Below are 14002 nucleotides of genomic sequence, written 5' to 3'. Positions count from 1 at the left end.
ACAAAATTCTTAAGGAGCTTGACAGGTCTGTGTTTTTGCTGGCTGGGAGGTCTAGAACCAGAGGTCACAGTTTCAAGACTGAGGTGAGAAGAGATTTCTTGGTCATAAATCTTGGGAAACTGGCTATCCAAAAGATTTGGACAGAGATCTCCAAAAAACTGCTTCAGCACAACTGGAGTATAGCATTCAGTTCTGGATGAGAGAACGTGTGCTATAAGGTTAGGCTCAAACTACTTGGACTGTTTTCTCTAAAATGGTGGGTGCTGAGGGGAGACCTGACAAAGGTTTATAGGATTATGAGATGCATAGATTTAGAAAGCCAGTGTCTATTTTCCCCACTAGAGTCAAAACGTCTAATATTAGTGCTCAGGCATTTACTCAGAGAGGGGGACAGTAAAAGGAGATGTGCAGGGCAGGTTGTAAACACAGAGAATGCTAGGTGTCTGGAATGTGCTTCCAGGGTATTTGTTGGTGGTATTTAGTGCATACCAGTTCGATTTCAACATTTAAGAGAAGTTTGAATAAGTACCTGGATGAGAGGGGTATGGAAGGTTATTGTCAAGGTGCAAGTCAATAGACTGGGCAAAATAATAGTTTGGCAAGGACTAGATTGGCCAAAGGGCCTGTTTTTGTGCTGTAGTGCTCTATGACTCTATATGCAGAAGATGAAAGGATATGGGACCATATGCGTGTCGAAGAAAATCAGTTTAATTAGGCATCATAAGTTTACAATAACATCACATTCAAGTTCAAGTTCATTATCATCTGACTATTCATATATACAACCAAACAAAACAAAGTTCCTCTGGCCCACGGTGCACCCACAATACCATGCGTGGCCAAGTGGTTAAGGCTTTGGGCTAGTGATCTGAAGGTCATTAGTTCAAGCCTCAGCCGTGGCAGCGTGTGTGTTCTGAGCAAGGCATTTAACCACACACTGCTGCTGCATGTTTATAGCCCAGTGGCAGCAGGGTATTCATTAGTCTCACAGCCTGAGAGAAGGGCATGTTCCTGTGTTGTACTATAAGACCATAAAACATAGGAACAGAATTAGGCCATTCTGCCCATTGAGTCTGCTCTGCCATTCCATCATACTGATCTATTTTCCCTCTCCACCCAATTCTCCTACCTTCTCCCTGTAACCTTTGACACCCTGACTAATCAAGAACCTGTAAACCTCCTCTTTAAGTACATCGTGACATAGCCTTCATAGGCATGTGTGGCAATGAATTCCACAGATTCACCACCCTCTGCTAAAGACATTCCTCATTATCTCTGTTCTAAAGCAATGTCCCTGTATTCTGAATCTGTGCCCTCTGGTCCTAAGCTCACCCACAAAAGAGACCATCCTCTCCACATTCACTCTGTCTAGGCCTTTCAATACTTGACAGGTTTCAGTGAGATCTTCTCATGTTCTACTAAACTCCAGCATATATGTCCGGAGCATCAAATGCTCCTCATATATTAAACCTTTAGTTCCCAGAATCATTCTCATTTTACCTCCTATGGACCCTCCCCAATGCCAGCTCATCTTTTCTTAAATAAGGGCCCTAAAACTGCTTACAATATTCCATGCAGTTTGACCAATGTCTTATAAAGCTACAGCATTACATCCAAGCCATTATATTTTAGTCTTCTTGAAACAAATGCATTTGCCTTCCTTACCACCCACTCAACCTGCAAGCTAAGCTGCACGATGCAAAGGGACTCTCAAGTTTAAGTCCTCTTGTAGACTCAACACCACCTGCCCTTCCACATATCTTCATATCATCTGCAAATATGACCACAAAGTCATCAATTCCATACTGCAAATCACTGATATACACATAACATGGAAAGAAGCAGTCTCAAAACGGTGCCCTGTAGAACAGCAACCAACCAACCCTCCTGCCAGTCTGCCATTCTTCTATCCATGCTAGAATCTTTCCTGTAATACCAGGGGCTCTTATCTTGTTAAGCACCCTCATGTGCAGCACCATGTCAAAGGCCTCCTGAAAATACAAGCAAGCAACATCCATTGACTTTTCTTTGTCTACCTTGCCTGCTATTTCCGCAAGGAACTCCAGAAGATTTGTCGGGCAAGGTTTCCCCTTAAGAAAAACAGGCTGGCTTTGGCCTATTTTATCAACTTCTCCAATTACTGCAAATGCTCATCCTTAATAATGATCCTCAACATCTTCCCCATCACTGAAGTGAGGCTAACTGGTCTGTATTTCCATTTCTTTTGTCTTGCTTCCTTCTCAAAGAGTGGAGTGACATTTGCAATTTTCCAGTCCTCTAGTGATCTATGTAGCATGAATTCCAGAATCTAGCATGTATAAGAGATTATCTGACTGGCAGAAGGCAAAGAGCAGAAATAAAAGACATTTTTTTGAGTTGGTTTCGATGACTAGTGATGTTCTGCAGGGGTCGGTGTTGGGACCACTTCTTTCCATGTTATATAACCTTAAGGGAACGTGCTTAGCCTACTGCTTTACTCTCTAACCCACAAATGTTTGGCTAGGCACAGCTCAAATGCTATCTATAAACTTACTGTGACACAGTAATTCAGACTGTGACAAGGAGGTGTACAGGAGCAAGACAGATCAGCTGGTTGAGTGATGTCGCATCAATGACCTACCACTTAACGTCAGTAAGACCAAGAAATTGATTGTGGACTTCAGGAAGGGCAAATCAAGGGATCACACTCCAGTCCTCATTGAGGGATCATAAATGGAAAGGGTGAGCAGTTTCAGGTTCCCGGGTGTCAACATCTCTGAGGATCTATCTCAGCCCAACATATTGATACAATTACAAAAGGCATGATAGCAACTATATTTCATTTAGGGTTTGAGGGGAATTGGTATGTCACCAAAGACATTCACAAATTCCTATAGATGTACCTTGGAGAATATTCTAACTGGTTGCATCACTGTCTGGTATGGAGGGGCCACTGCACGGGATCAGAAAAAACTGCAGAAAATTGTACACTCAGCCAGGTCCATGATGAGCACTAGCCTCTCCAGCATCCACACCCTCAAAAGGCGATACCTCAAAATGGCAAGTTCTGTCATTGAGGACCCCCATCACCCAGGACATGCCCTCTTCCCATCAAGGCAGAGGTACCTCAGAGTGTGCCTGAAGATGCACACTCAATGTTTCAGTAACAGTTTCTTCCCCTTGGCCATCATATTTCTGAATCAACAATGAACCCATGAACACTTCTTCAGTATTTTTTCTTCTCTTTTTGCACTACTTTTTTGCCATATACTTCTTTATAGTTTTTATTATGTATTACAATGTACTGCTGTTGCAAAACAACAAATTTCACGACATATGCCAGTGATATTAAACCTGATTCCGATTCTTGACAGATTACTACTAATGCCTCCACACAATCCCTTCAGCAACCTCTTTCAAACCCTTGGGTGTAGTCTATCTGCTCCAGGTGACTTATCTACATTCAGACCTTTTAAGTTCCCATGTACTATTCCTTTGTAATATCAACTATACTTTCTTCTGCCTTGTCACTCGAATTTCTGGCATTCTGCTGGTGTCTTCCAGTGTCCCCCATTACTACCTTTCCAACATCATTTTCCAGTGGTCTGATATCCACTCTGACCTCCCTATTATTCTTTATATATCTGGAAAAAAAACTACTGTATATGCCCTCTCTTTGCTTTTATGCAGTCTTTGACTTCCTTGTCAGATTCTCCCTTTAGAACACTTCTTCTTTGAGTTGTATCTACCCTCAGCTTTCTGAATTGCCCCAGAACTCGTCATTGCTGTACTGCCGTCATCCCTGCTAGTTTTCCCTTCCAATCAACTTTGACCAGCTCCCCTCTCATTGCCTCTGTAATCCCCTTTATTCCACTGTAATATTGATACATCTGATAGTATTTTCTCCATCTTAAACTACAAGGTGAATTCTATCATAATATGATCCTGGGTTCCTCTAACTTAAACTTGCTAATCAAATCTGGTTCATTACACAACACCCAATCCAGAATTGCCTTTTCTCTGTTAGGTTCAATTACAAGCTGCTCTAGAAAGTCATCTTGTAGGCATTCTACAAATTCCCTCTCCTTTTTCCAACGCCAACCTGATTTTCCAATCTACCTTCCTATTCAAATCACCCTTGACTATCATACATTGTACCCCACATCTTGGCTACTGTTCAAAGGCCTGTATACAACTTCGACCAGAGTCCTTTTACCCTTGCAGTTTTGAAATCTGTCCACAAAGATTCTACATCTTCCAATCCTATGTCACCATTAAGGATTTGATTTCATTTTTTAACCAACAGAGCCACCCCACCCCTGCCTGCCCTTTCAAGACAATGTGTATACTTAAATGTTAAGCTCCCAACTATGAACTTCTTTCAGCTACGACTCAGTGATGCCCATAACACCATACCTGCCTATCTCTATCTGTGCTACGACCATCTACCTTATTCCATATACTGTGTGCATTCAAATACATCGTCTTCATTCCTGTATTCATAACCCTTTTTTGATTTTGCTCACGTTACACTTCAACTCATCCCATTGACTGCAATTTTGCCCTATCATCTGCCCACCCTTCACTGTGTCTATTTGCCTAACAACTGCCTTATCCTCAGTCCCATCATTCTGGGTCCAATCCTCCTGCCAAATTAGTTTAAATCCTCTCTACAGCTCTAGGAAACCTACCTGTAATTTATTGGTCTCTCTCAAATTCAGATGTACCCCATCCTTTCTGCACAGGTCTTACCTTCCCTAGAAGAGATCCCAATAATCCAGAAAGCTGAAAACCTGCTTTCTGCACCAATTCCTCAGCCACACTTTCATTTGCCAAATCATCTTATTCTTACCCTCACTGGTGCGTGGCACAGGCAGCAATTCAGAGATTGCTATCATTGAGGTCCTGCTCTTCAGCTTTCTACCTAACCCTTTATATTCTCTTTGGTACCAATATGTACCAGGGCTTCTGGCTGCTCACCCTTCCCCTTTAGAACTTTGTGGACCCAATTCGAGATATTCCTGACCTTGGCACCCAAGGGTAACATACCATCCAGGTATCTCACATGCACAAAATCCCCTATCACTAATGCACTCCTCTTTTCTCCCTTTCTGAGCCAGAGATCCAGCTGCTGGAGCTTCCCCCAGTAGGCCGTCCTTCCCCCCGAATTATCCAATGTACTTTACTTATTATTCAGGGGCAGTATGCCCTGATCTGTTTTGCAAGAGAACAGTGGAACTCAGCCACAATGTCTATTCACGACAAGGACTAAATAATTCTCATACTTCAAGAGAGCTAAGGGATGTGGGGCTTGTGCAAGAGAGTAGTGTTGAGGTAAAAGGAAAGTTGTTCTTCCTGAGCGGGAACAAGGGGATAAATAGCCTCCTAGATCTTAATTTATATTCTTGGATTGTTAACTAGGATGTAGTTCCTTTACCTAACGCTATTAAACAACAATCTCACATTAGTAATCTTCCAGTCCCCTGAATAATTGCTGGAACCTGTACGTTTTCCTTATAGTTTTTCCACGTTTAAAGTTGGTTGGTCTTTTAACACATTCTCTCTCTAACACCCCCCCCCCCCCCAACACACACAGTCCTTTATTTTCAGTGTTTCCTATTCTCCTTCCTTAAAGTCTCGGTCATAATAATCACATTTTATTTAATTATGGTTTTGTGGTCTAATCATTACCGATCCAACAACAGAGCCCTGCTATCCCACTACCCCGGTCACCCGTGCTTTCTCCCCCTTCCGTTCATCTACAAGGAAAGGGAGACTCTGCAGTCCCCCGCCTCCCTGTCCCTTTGCCGAGTTCAGCTCGCCACACGGGCCGCTCTACGCGGATCAACCCCTCTCCAACCCCCCGGGTGAGCTGCGGAGGCCCGGCTGGACGGAGGTGAGGACCGGGCCGCCCGCTGCTCGCCGAGCCCCGGCCTCGGCCCCAGCACCTCACCGTCTCCACGGCCTGCTGCAGTAGGGCACTCAGTCTGCTCAACATCTCGGGGGCGGGCGACTCCTTCCCCGGAGTCCGTCCGGGGCGGGAAGCGGCGGAGCGGAGGAGGCGACGGGAGAACCCGAGGACTGGGCCTGACCTCGGAACCTGCGGTTACCCGGGAAACGGGGAGGGGAAGAGAGGAGGAGATGGGAGAGTTTGCTTGGTGAGTTGGAGGGGGGGAGAGAAGAATAGAAATGATGGAAGGGGTAATGTGGAAGAATAGGGAGGGGTTGAGGGGAGGGGGAATGAGTGAGATGAGGGTGAAGATGGTAAAGAGTGAGGGAGTGGGAAGTGAGTTGGGGAGGAAAAGGTCGTGAAGGAAGGGGAGGGGTAAGGGAAATAGGGGAGGAGAATGTGAGTGGGAGGTGGAGAGTGAGGTGAGGGTGAGTAGGGAATGGGATGGGGGGAGGGAAAAAATGGAGATGAAGAATAATTGAGAATAGAAAGGATTTGGGACTGCATTTCACTCTTGGTCCAGGTACAAGATAGCATCAAGTATTGGTAATTTGGTCTTTTATTTTACCATTCTGAGTATTTTTGTTATTTAACTGCCCAGGAGACCCGTTTCCCTATCGCTCCTTTACTGACTATTCAACTGACGCTCTTCACTGCTCTTTCCCTACAATCATGCTCTGTATTGATTACTTTAGATTCATTTGACATGTATTCAGGACAGTGCCTGAATACATTGCTGACAATAAAGCAGTCCATTTGTCATTTCAGCATGAAAGTTGGTGCTTTGAGGGTGACTCATGGACTCAGTATATTTACAGAATCATATCTTGGTGACAGGCCCTTTGGACCAATTGGTCCATGCTGACCAGATTCCTGCTTCAGTAGGTCCCGTTTGCCTGTGTTTGGCCCAAATCCCTGAAAACCTTTCCCTTCCCATCTATGTACCTGTCTTTTCAATGTCATTCATGTGCTTCCCTCAGCTACTTCCTTGGCATTTCATTCCGTGTACCAGAACAGAGTCAGATTTATTATCGCTGATTTATATGGTGTGAAATCAATTGTTTTTCAGCAGCAGTACAATGCAAAAACATTACATTATTATAAATTATGTAAATAAATCAATAATGCAGGGTAATAAGCAATAGCAAGGTAGTGTTTATGAACTGTTCACCAATCTGATGGCAGAGGGGAAGGAGCTGTTCCTGAATCATTTAATTTGAATCTTCAGGCTACTGTACCCTCTCCCCAATAGTAGTAATGCAAAGGGGACATGTCCCAGGTAGTGAAGATCCTTCATGACGGATGCTGCCTTCTAGGGGCACTGCTTATTGAATCTGTCTTTGATGGTGGGGAGGGTTTTACCCAAGATGGAGATGACTGAGTCTGCAACCCACTGCAGCTTCTTGTAATCCTGTGAATTAGCGTTTACATATCAACCTGAGATTCAATCAGTCAGGTTGCTCTCCACACTATATCTATAGGCTTTGGTGACGTACCAAATCTCAAACTCTTAATGAAGTAGAGCCGTTGGTGAGCTATCTTAGTGATTGCTTCAATGACTTGGCCCAGGACCGATCCTTTGAGATGCTGACGTCCAAGAACTTGAAGCTGCTCACCCTTTCCACTGCTCAATGAGTTCTGTCTTCCCCTCCTGAAATTCACAATCAATTCTTTGGTCTTGCTGATGTTGAGAGTGAGATTGTTGTGACACCATTCAACCAGCTGATTTATTTCACTCCTGGACACCTCCTCATCAGCTTCTGAGATTTTGTTTAATTTACAGATGGTGTTTGAGCTGTACCGAGCCACACGCTCATGACTGTAGGAGGACTAAAGCAGTGGGCTAGAAGGGTCCCTGTGCTGACTGTTAGCAAGGAGGAGATGTTATTGTTGATCGGGACTGATTGTGGTCGAGGATCCATTGGTAGAGGGAGTTATGGCCAGACTTTGAAGCTTGGTGATTAATACTAAGAGGATGATGAAATTGAACTGTAATCAGAAACAGCAGTCTTAATTTTCTTTTGCCATTGGGGTACTCCAAAATAGAGTGGAGAGCCAATGGGATCGAGTCTGCAGTGGACTTGTTGTGGCAGACGTTGTACTTAAATCTTGAAGTATGTCAACAATGCAAAAAAAAAAACGAGAGGGAGTTGGCCATGGGGCTTCAAGCCTGTTCTACCATTAGTCCAGCCTTAACTACTCAGCTGTGCCGGTAGCCTCGAACCCTCAATTCCTCAATCTTTCAAATATTATCTCCACCTTGAATATGTCTAATTATTGGCCTCCATCACCTTCAAGAGATTTACTACCAAGGCCAACATTCCTACAAACTTCAGGAACGTTGTAGTTATATCCCCTTGTTTGTGACTTCCCCAGCCTATGAAAACCACTCAACGTATACCCAGTGAAGTTCCCATATGGGATCTCAAATACTTGAATAAGATTTCCTTCATTCCTCAAAAGACCCAAATGGTCCAACCCCTCTTTGAGGGGCAGCCTCCCTGTTCTTATATTAAAATCCCTTTGCAATAAAGATCTACATGCCATTTGCCTTCTTGACTACTTGTCGCTTCAGCCTCCCAATTTATGAGATCCCGCTGAACTGCGCTCAATTTCAGTCTCTCCATTCAGAAAATAACCTGGCTTTTGATTCCAGTTACTGAGGTCCGTGACCTTGCACTTCCCCACATTAAGCTGGCTTTGCCAGGTTTTCACCCAGTCGTTCAGTCTAACTGTAGCAGAATCAGCGCAACACACCTTTCCGCCCATTTTCCGATCATCGACCAACTTGGAAAGCTCGCGTTTCGTTCCCTTTTCCAGCTTACTGAGGTAAATAGAAAATAATTGGAAGATTAGTCCTATTTATTACTTGTGCTTTGAAACATACAGTAAAACGTGTTGTTTGGATTGACAACCAACAGAGCCCACAAGCGTCACAGTGTTTCTGGTGCCAAAATAACTTGCCTACACTTATTAACCCTAACTAGTATGACTTTGGAATGTCAGAACACCGAAAGGAAGCCCACACAGTACCTGTATATGCAAACTCCTTACAGATAGCAGTAAGTATTGAACCCCAAATCTGCTACGCTATTGAGCAATCTATGGGGTACTTAGTAGTTACATCCCTTCAGCCTAAAATGGACCCACCTGTTCCAACTTTGTTTTCTACATGACAGCCATTTTTCAATCTATGCTAGTACACCTACTAAATTACCAGAGGTGTAGATGGAGAGGACAGCCAGCACCTTTTTCCCAGGGAGGCAATGGTTAATACCAAAGGACATCCTTTTGAGGTGAGAGGAGGAAAATTTAGGTGAGATGTCAAGGGTTTTTTTCTTTTCTTTTTTCTTAGGGTGGTGGGTGCCTGGTTGTAAAAAAAAATGGAGGGAAAGACTAGATTGATCGTAGTGTAGGTTAGGTCATCACAACATCGTGGCTAAAGGGTCCGTACTGTGCTCTACTGTTCCATGTACACTTTGTCCACTTATACAAACTTCTAATTTATGTACCAGCCTCTTGTGCGGCATCTTGTCAAATGACTGTTGTAAATCTAAAGTCATAGATGGGGGTGGGGGTGGTAGAAGAGAGCAGCAGGACAGATATTTTTTTAAAGTTTCTCTTTCTGGTTGACTAGTTGTGCAGTAACTTGGGCAATAAAAGGAAGGTAGGGTCAAGCAGAGCAGCTATTGTGAGAAGAGACCAGTGTAGGAGAGGAGAGCAGACACCTTAGTTCAAGAGGTTTTGGTGAGGAGCAAGTAAAATTTAATTAAGGTTTCTCAATTCCTGTTAATCAGTGACATTTGGACCTAGTACAACGTAGCAGTCAGGGCAGTGGAATGCTCCTCCTGCAAGATGGGGGAAGTTGGGGAACCTCATGGTCTGTGGGACGTGCAACTTCTGATAGACCAGGTCGAGGGACTGGAGGTGCAGCCAGCTGTACTCAGGATCACCCAGGATGTTGAGGGTGTGTGCAATCATAATCGGTTGAAAACGGACGTGGAAGCACAGAGGAACATTTGGAAATCTCCAGGAAGACCTTCTTCCTTGCTGCTGCTGCTGCTGTGAGGTCCGGGTCTCTTCTGGGAAGAACAGGCCCCCAATCCTCGGGGTCGCGTTGCCGATGGCTGTTGGCGGGGGCGCCTTAATACGCTCGACGGAGGATAGTGCTCAGAGAAGCTGTGCCGGAGGGGATGGTCGGAGGCTCGGAGGTTCGATAGACTCGGAGTCCGCTGCGGTCAGGTCGCTTTCACTGTGTGCTGCATCTGCGAGGCTGAGTCAGGCGGTGCTGTGGAAGCCCATATAGGGGGTATTCCCTTCTGCCGCCAGTGTGGTATGATGAGTCAAATCAGGGCCCTGAGGACTTGTGGAATCTGTGTGGTGGTTTCTTTCAAGCTTATAGTCTTTTAACATCTTTGGACTATTTTTACTGTGCCCATGGTCTGTTTTTTATCAATTATGCTATTGTTTACACTGTTGTAACTATGTGGTTTTGTGCAGGTCCTGTAGCTTTAGTTTTTGGTCTTGTTTTGTCTGGTGGATTTGGAGCTCCTTTCTGGGGAACGTGCTAAGATGGTAACGTGATATTAATACGCAGCAGCCTCTCCGGACTCTGGATTGGGGATTGCCAAATGTTATGTGGATTTTCTGGTGTAGTCTGTTTTGTCATGTGCTTTTGTGATATCATTCTGGAGGAACATTGTCTCATTTTTAAACTGCATTGCATCTGTGGTTTCTAAATGACAATAAACTGAATCTGAATCTGAATGAGAGCTGGTCACATCGAAAGTGCAAGTTACAGATCAACAGGTGACTACCAGAAGAAGAAAGGGAAAAAGGCAGATGGTGCAGGGTTCTTCTGTGACAATTCCCTTCACTAACAGGTAAGTATATCTCCTTGGATACTGTTTGGGGGGGGAATGACCTTTCTGAGGCCAGAACCAGTAGCTGGGTCACTGACACCACGCCTGGCTCTGAGGCAACAGAAGGGAGTGAGGCAGAGTGATTCGTGACTGGTGTCTAGATAGTAAGGGGAGTAGACAGTTAATTCTGTGGCCGCAGTTGAGACTCCAGGATGGTGTGTTGTCACGGATGTCTCACAACAAGTGCGGGACATTCTGAGAGGGGAGGGTGTGCAGCCAGACATCATGGTACATACGTGACATAGACAGAAACAGAGATGATGTCTTGCAAAGAAATTTTAAAGAGACAGAAAGGTAAAAAGTGGGACTTGCGAAATACTAATCTCGGGATTACTACCTGTGCCACATGTGAGTGAAGTGAGAAATAGATACATAATGCAGTTCAACATGTGGCTAATGAGTTGGTGCAGGAGGGAGTAGCTTCAGGATTTTGGATCATTGGGCTGTCTTCCAGGGCAGGCGGGTCCTGATGGTTTGCATTGGAACTGGAGGGCAATGGATGTCCTCACTGGGAGGTCTGCTACTCAGGGAGGTTTAGAGTAGCAGTGGGATGGAAATCATGACAACAGGGCAACAGGTGGTAGGGTTGAAGGCAAGAAAAAGGGAATACCGAGTAAGATTGAAAGGAAGGACAGCAAGAGACAGGTTGATAATCATGGTGGGAGTGCTGGGATGAAATGTGTTACTTCAGTGCTAGGAGTATTCTGCGTAAGGGGGGTGAACTAAGACCCTGGACCAGTCCACGGAGTTATGATGTTGTTATTAAAGAGTTGTGTGAGGGACAGGACTGCCAACAAAACATTACTGAATTTCATTGTTTTACACGTGATTGAGAGGGAGGGGATGCGTAAAAGATGTAGAGAGGCTGCTCTGCTGATAATGTCACTCATAGTACATTTAAAACAAATTTTATTGGGATACAGCGTGGAGTAGGCCCTTCTGGCCAAGCTGCAGCACCCAGCAACTCCCGATTTAACGCCAGCTTAATCAATGACCAATGAACCTACCTACCGGTACGCCTTGGGACCAAGGGAGGCAACCCAAGCGGTCACGGGGAGAATGTGACCTTACAGACAGCAGCGGGAATTGAACCAGGGTGGGCTCAGCTGTAAAGCGTTGTGGAGGTCGGTACAGTGGCAGGGTGGGTGGAGCTCAGAAACAGGACGGGTGCAAATTCACTAAAGTCCCCATCCAGCAGTCTCCGAGACATGGAGGAAAAGATATGTAGTCAAATTATGAAAGGAATCAGAAGCGTATTTGAGGACCTTAACCCTGTATTGTTTGGAACTTCCTTAATACAAGAGGCATAGATGGGGAAGGATTTTTTCAGTGCATCCAAGAGGGATTCTTGAAACATATACTGTAGTCCAAATAGAGGAGAGAACATACCGAACCTGGCTTTCAGAATTGAGCCAGGCCGGGTGACTGATCTGACAGTGGGTGAAAATTTTGGAAACAGTGATCACACTTGTTATGTTTTACATTGAAAGTTCAAAATATTTTTTAAATCAAAGTACATAAATATCACCGTATACTATATTTCATTTTCTTGCAGGCATTCACAGTAGAACAATATGATCAATGAGAAAACCATACGGACACAGACAATCAATGTGCAAATACAAATTTAAAAAATAATAAATAAATAATACTGAAAACATGAGTTGTTGAGACCTTGAAAGTAATGAAGATAATTATAGGTAAGGATATTTGGATCTTCTAGAAAGGTACTAAATTGGGAGAGAGTAAATTACAACAGATAGGAGGGGTAAGTAATAAACACAACAGGTCCTGCAGATACTGGAAGTCCACAGCAAAACACACTCAAAATTCCAGAGGAAATCAGCAGGTCAGGCAGCATCCATAGAAATGAACAGTCGACGTTTGGGCCGAGACAACCTGAAGAAGTGTCTTGGCACGAAACTTTGACTGATTTGTTTATTTAGATAGGAGGGGTATCGATTGGGAGTAGTTGTCAGACATGGATTTGTTTAAAGACCAAATGAGCGGAGTCCAGGATTGGCATGTTCCTGTAAGGACAAGGATGGTCAAGTCAAGTCACTTTTATTGTCATTTCGACCATAACTGTTGGTACAGTACACAATAAAAACGAGACAAGGTTTTTCAGGACCATGGTGTTACATAACACAGTACAAAAACTAGACTGAACTACGTAATAAAAAAAAAGAAAGCTACACTAGACTACAGACCTACACAGGATTGCATAAAGTGCACAAAAACAGTGAAGGCATTACAATAAATAATAAACAGGACAGTAGGGCAAGGTGTCAGTCCAGGCTTCGGATAGTGAGGAGTCTGATAGCCTGGGGGAAGAAACTGTTACATAGTCTGGTTGTGAGAGCCCGAATGCTTTGGAGCCTTTTCCCAGACGGCAGGAGGAAGAAGAGATTGTATGAGGGGTGCGTGGGGTCCTTCATAATGCTGTTTCCTTTGCGGATGCAGCGTGTAGTGTAAATGTCCGTGTTGGCGGGAAGAGAGACCCCCGATGTTCTTCTCAGCTGACCTCACTATCCGCTGCAGGGTCTTGCAATCCAAGATGGTGCAATTTCCAAACCAAGCAGTAATGCAGCTGCTCAGGATGCTCTCAATACAACCCCTGTAGAATGTGATGAGGATGGGAGGGGTGAGAGATGGACTTTCCTCTGCTTTCGCAGAAAGTAGATACGCTGCTGGGCTTTCTTTGCTATGGAGCTGGTGTTAAGGGACCAGATGAGATTCTCCGTAAGGTGAACACCAAGAAATTTGGTGCTGTTTATGATCTCCACCGAGGAGCCGTTGATGTTCTGCGGGGAGTGGTCGCTCCATGCCCTCCTGAAGTCAACAACCATTTCTTTTGCTTTATTCACATTAAGAGACAGGTTGTTGGCTCTGCACCAGTCCGTTAGCCGTTGCACCTCCTCTCTTTAAGCTGACTCGTCATTCTTGCAGATGAGACCCACCACGGTCGTGTCATCAACAAACTTGATGATGTGGTTCGAGCTGTGAGTTGCAGCACAGTCATGGGTCAGCAGAGTGAACAGCAGTGGACTGAGCACGCAGCCCTGGGGAGCCCCCGTGCTCAGTGTGATGGTGTTGGAGATGCTGCTCCCGATCCGGACTCACTGAGGTCTCCCAGTCAGGAAGTCTAGGA

At 44.6% G+C, this 14002-nt stretch overlaps 1 protein-coding gene across 3 annotated transcripts in view; it reads right to left on the bottom strand.

The window, feature by feature from the left end:
* The window catches only part of LOC132392931 (FHF complex subunit HOOK interacting protein 2A-like), a 68958-nt gene extending 62661 nt beyond the window's left edge, over window positions 1-6297 (bottom strand). For 2 of the 3 annotated variants that reach the window (XM_059967531.1, XM_059967524.1), the window contains exon 1: window positions 5933-6297. Coding sequence is in view for 1 of the 3 variants with exons in the window: in XM_059967524.1 (XP_059823507.1) it covers window positions 5933-5977 (45 nt within the window). In the remaining 2 variants the exon portion in view is untranslated. Of the gene's footprint in view, window positions 1-2533; window positions 2749-5932 lie in introns of those variants that run through there. The other variant, XM_059967540.1, reaches the window with a different exon arrangement.
* Between the last annotated feature and the right edge of the window lie 7705 nt (window positions 6298-14002).

This window comes from Hypanus sabinus, chromosome 1 (genome assembly GCF_030144855.1).
Source record: "Hypanus sabinus isolate sHypSab1 chromosome 1, sHypSab1.hap1, whole genome shotgun sequence".
Classification (NCBI taxonomy): domain Eukaryota; kingdom Metazoa; phylum Chordata; class Chondrichthyes; order Myliobatiformes; family Dasyatidae; genus Hypanus; species Hypanus sabinus.
The sequence above is the reverse complement of the archived record's forward strand: the minus strand, read 5'-3'. Positions and strand labels throughout refer to the sequence as shown.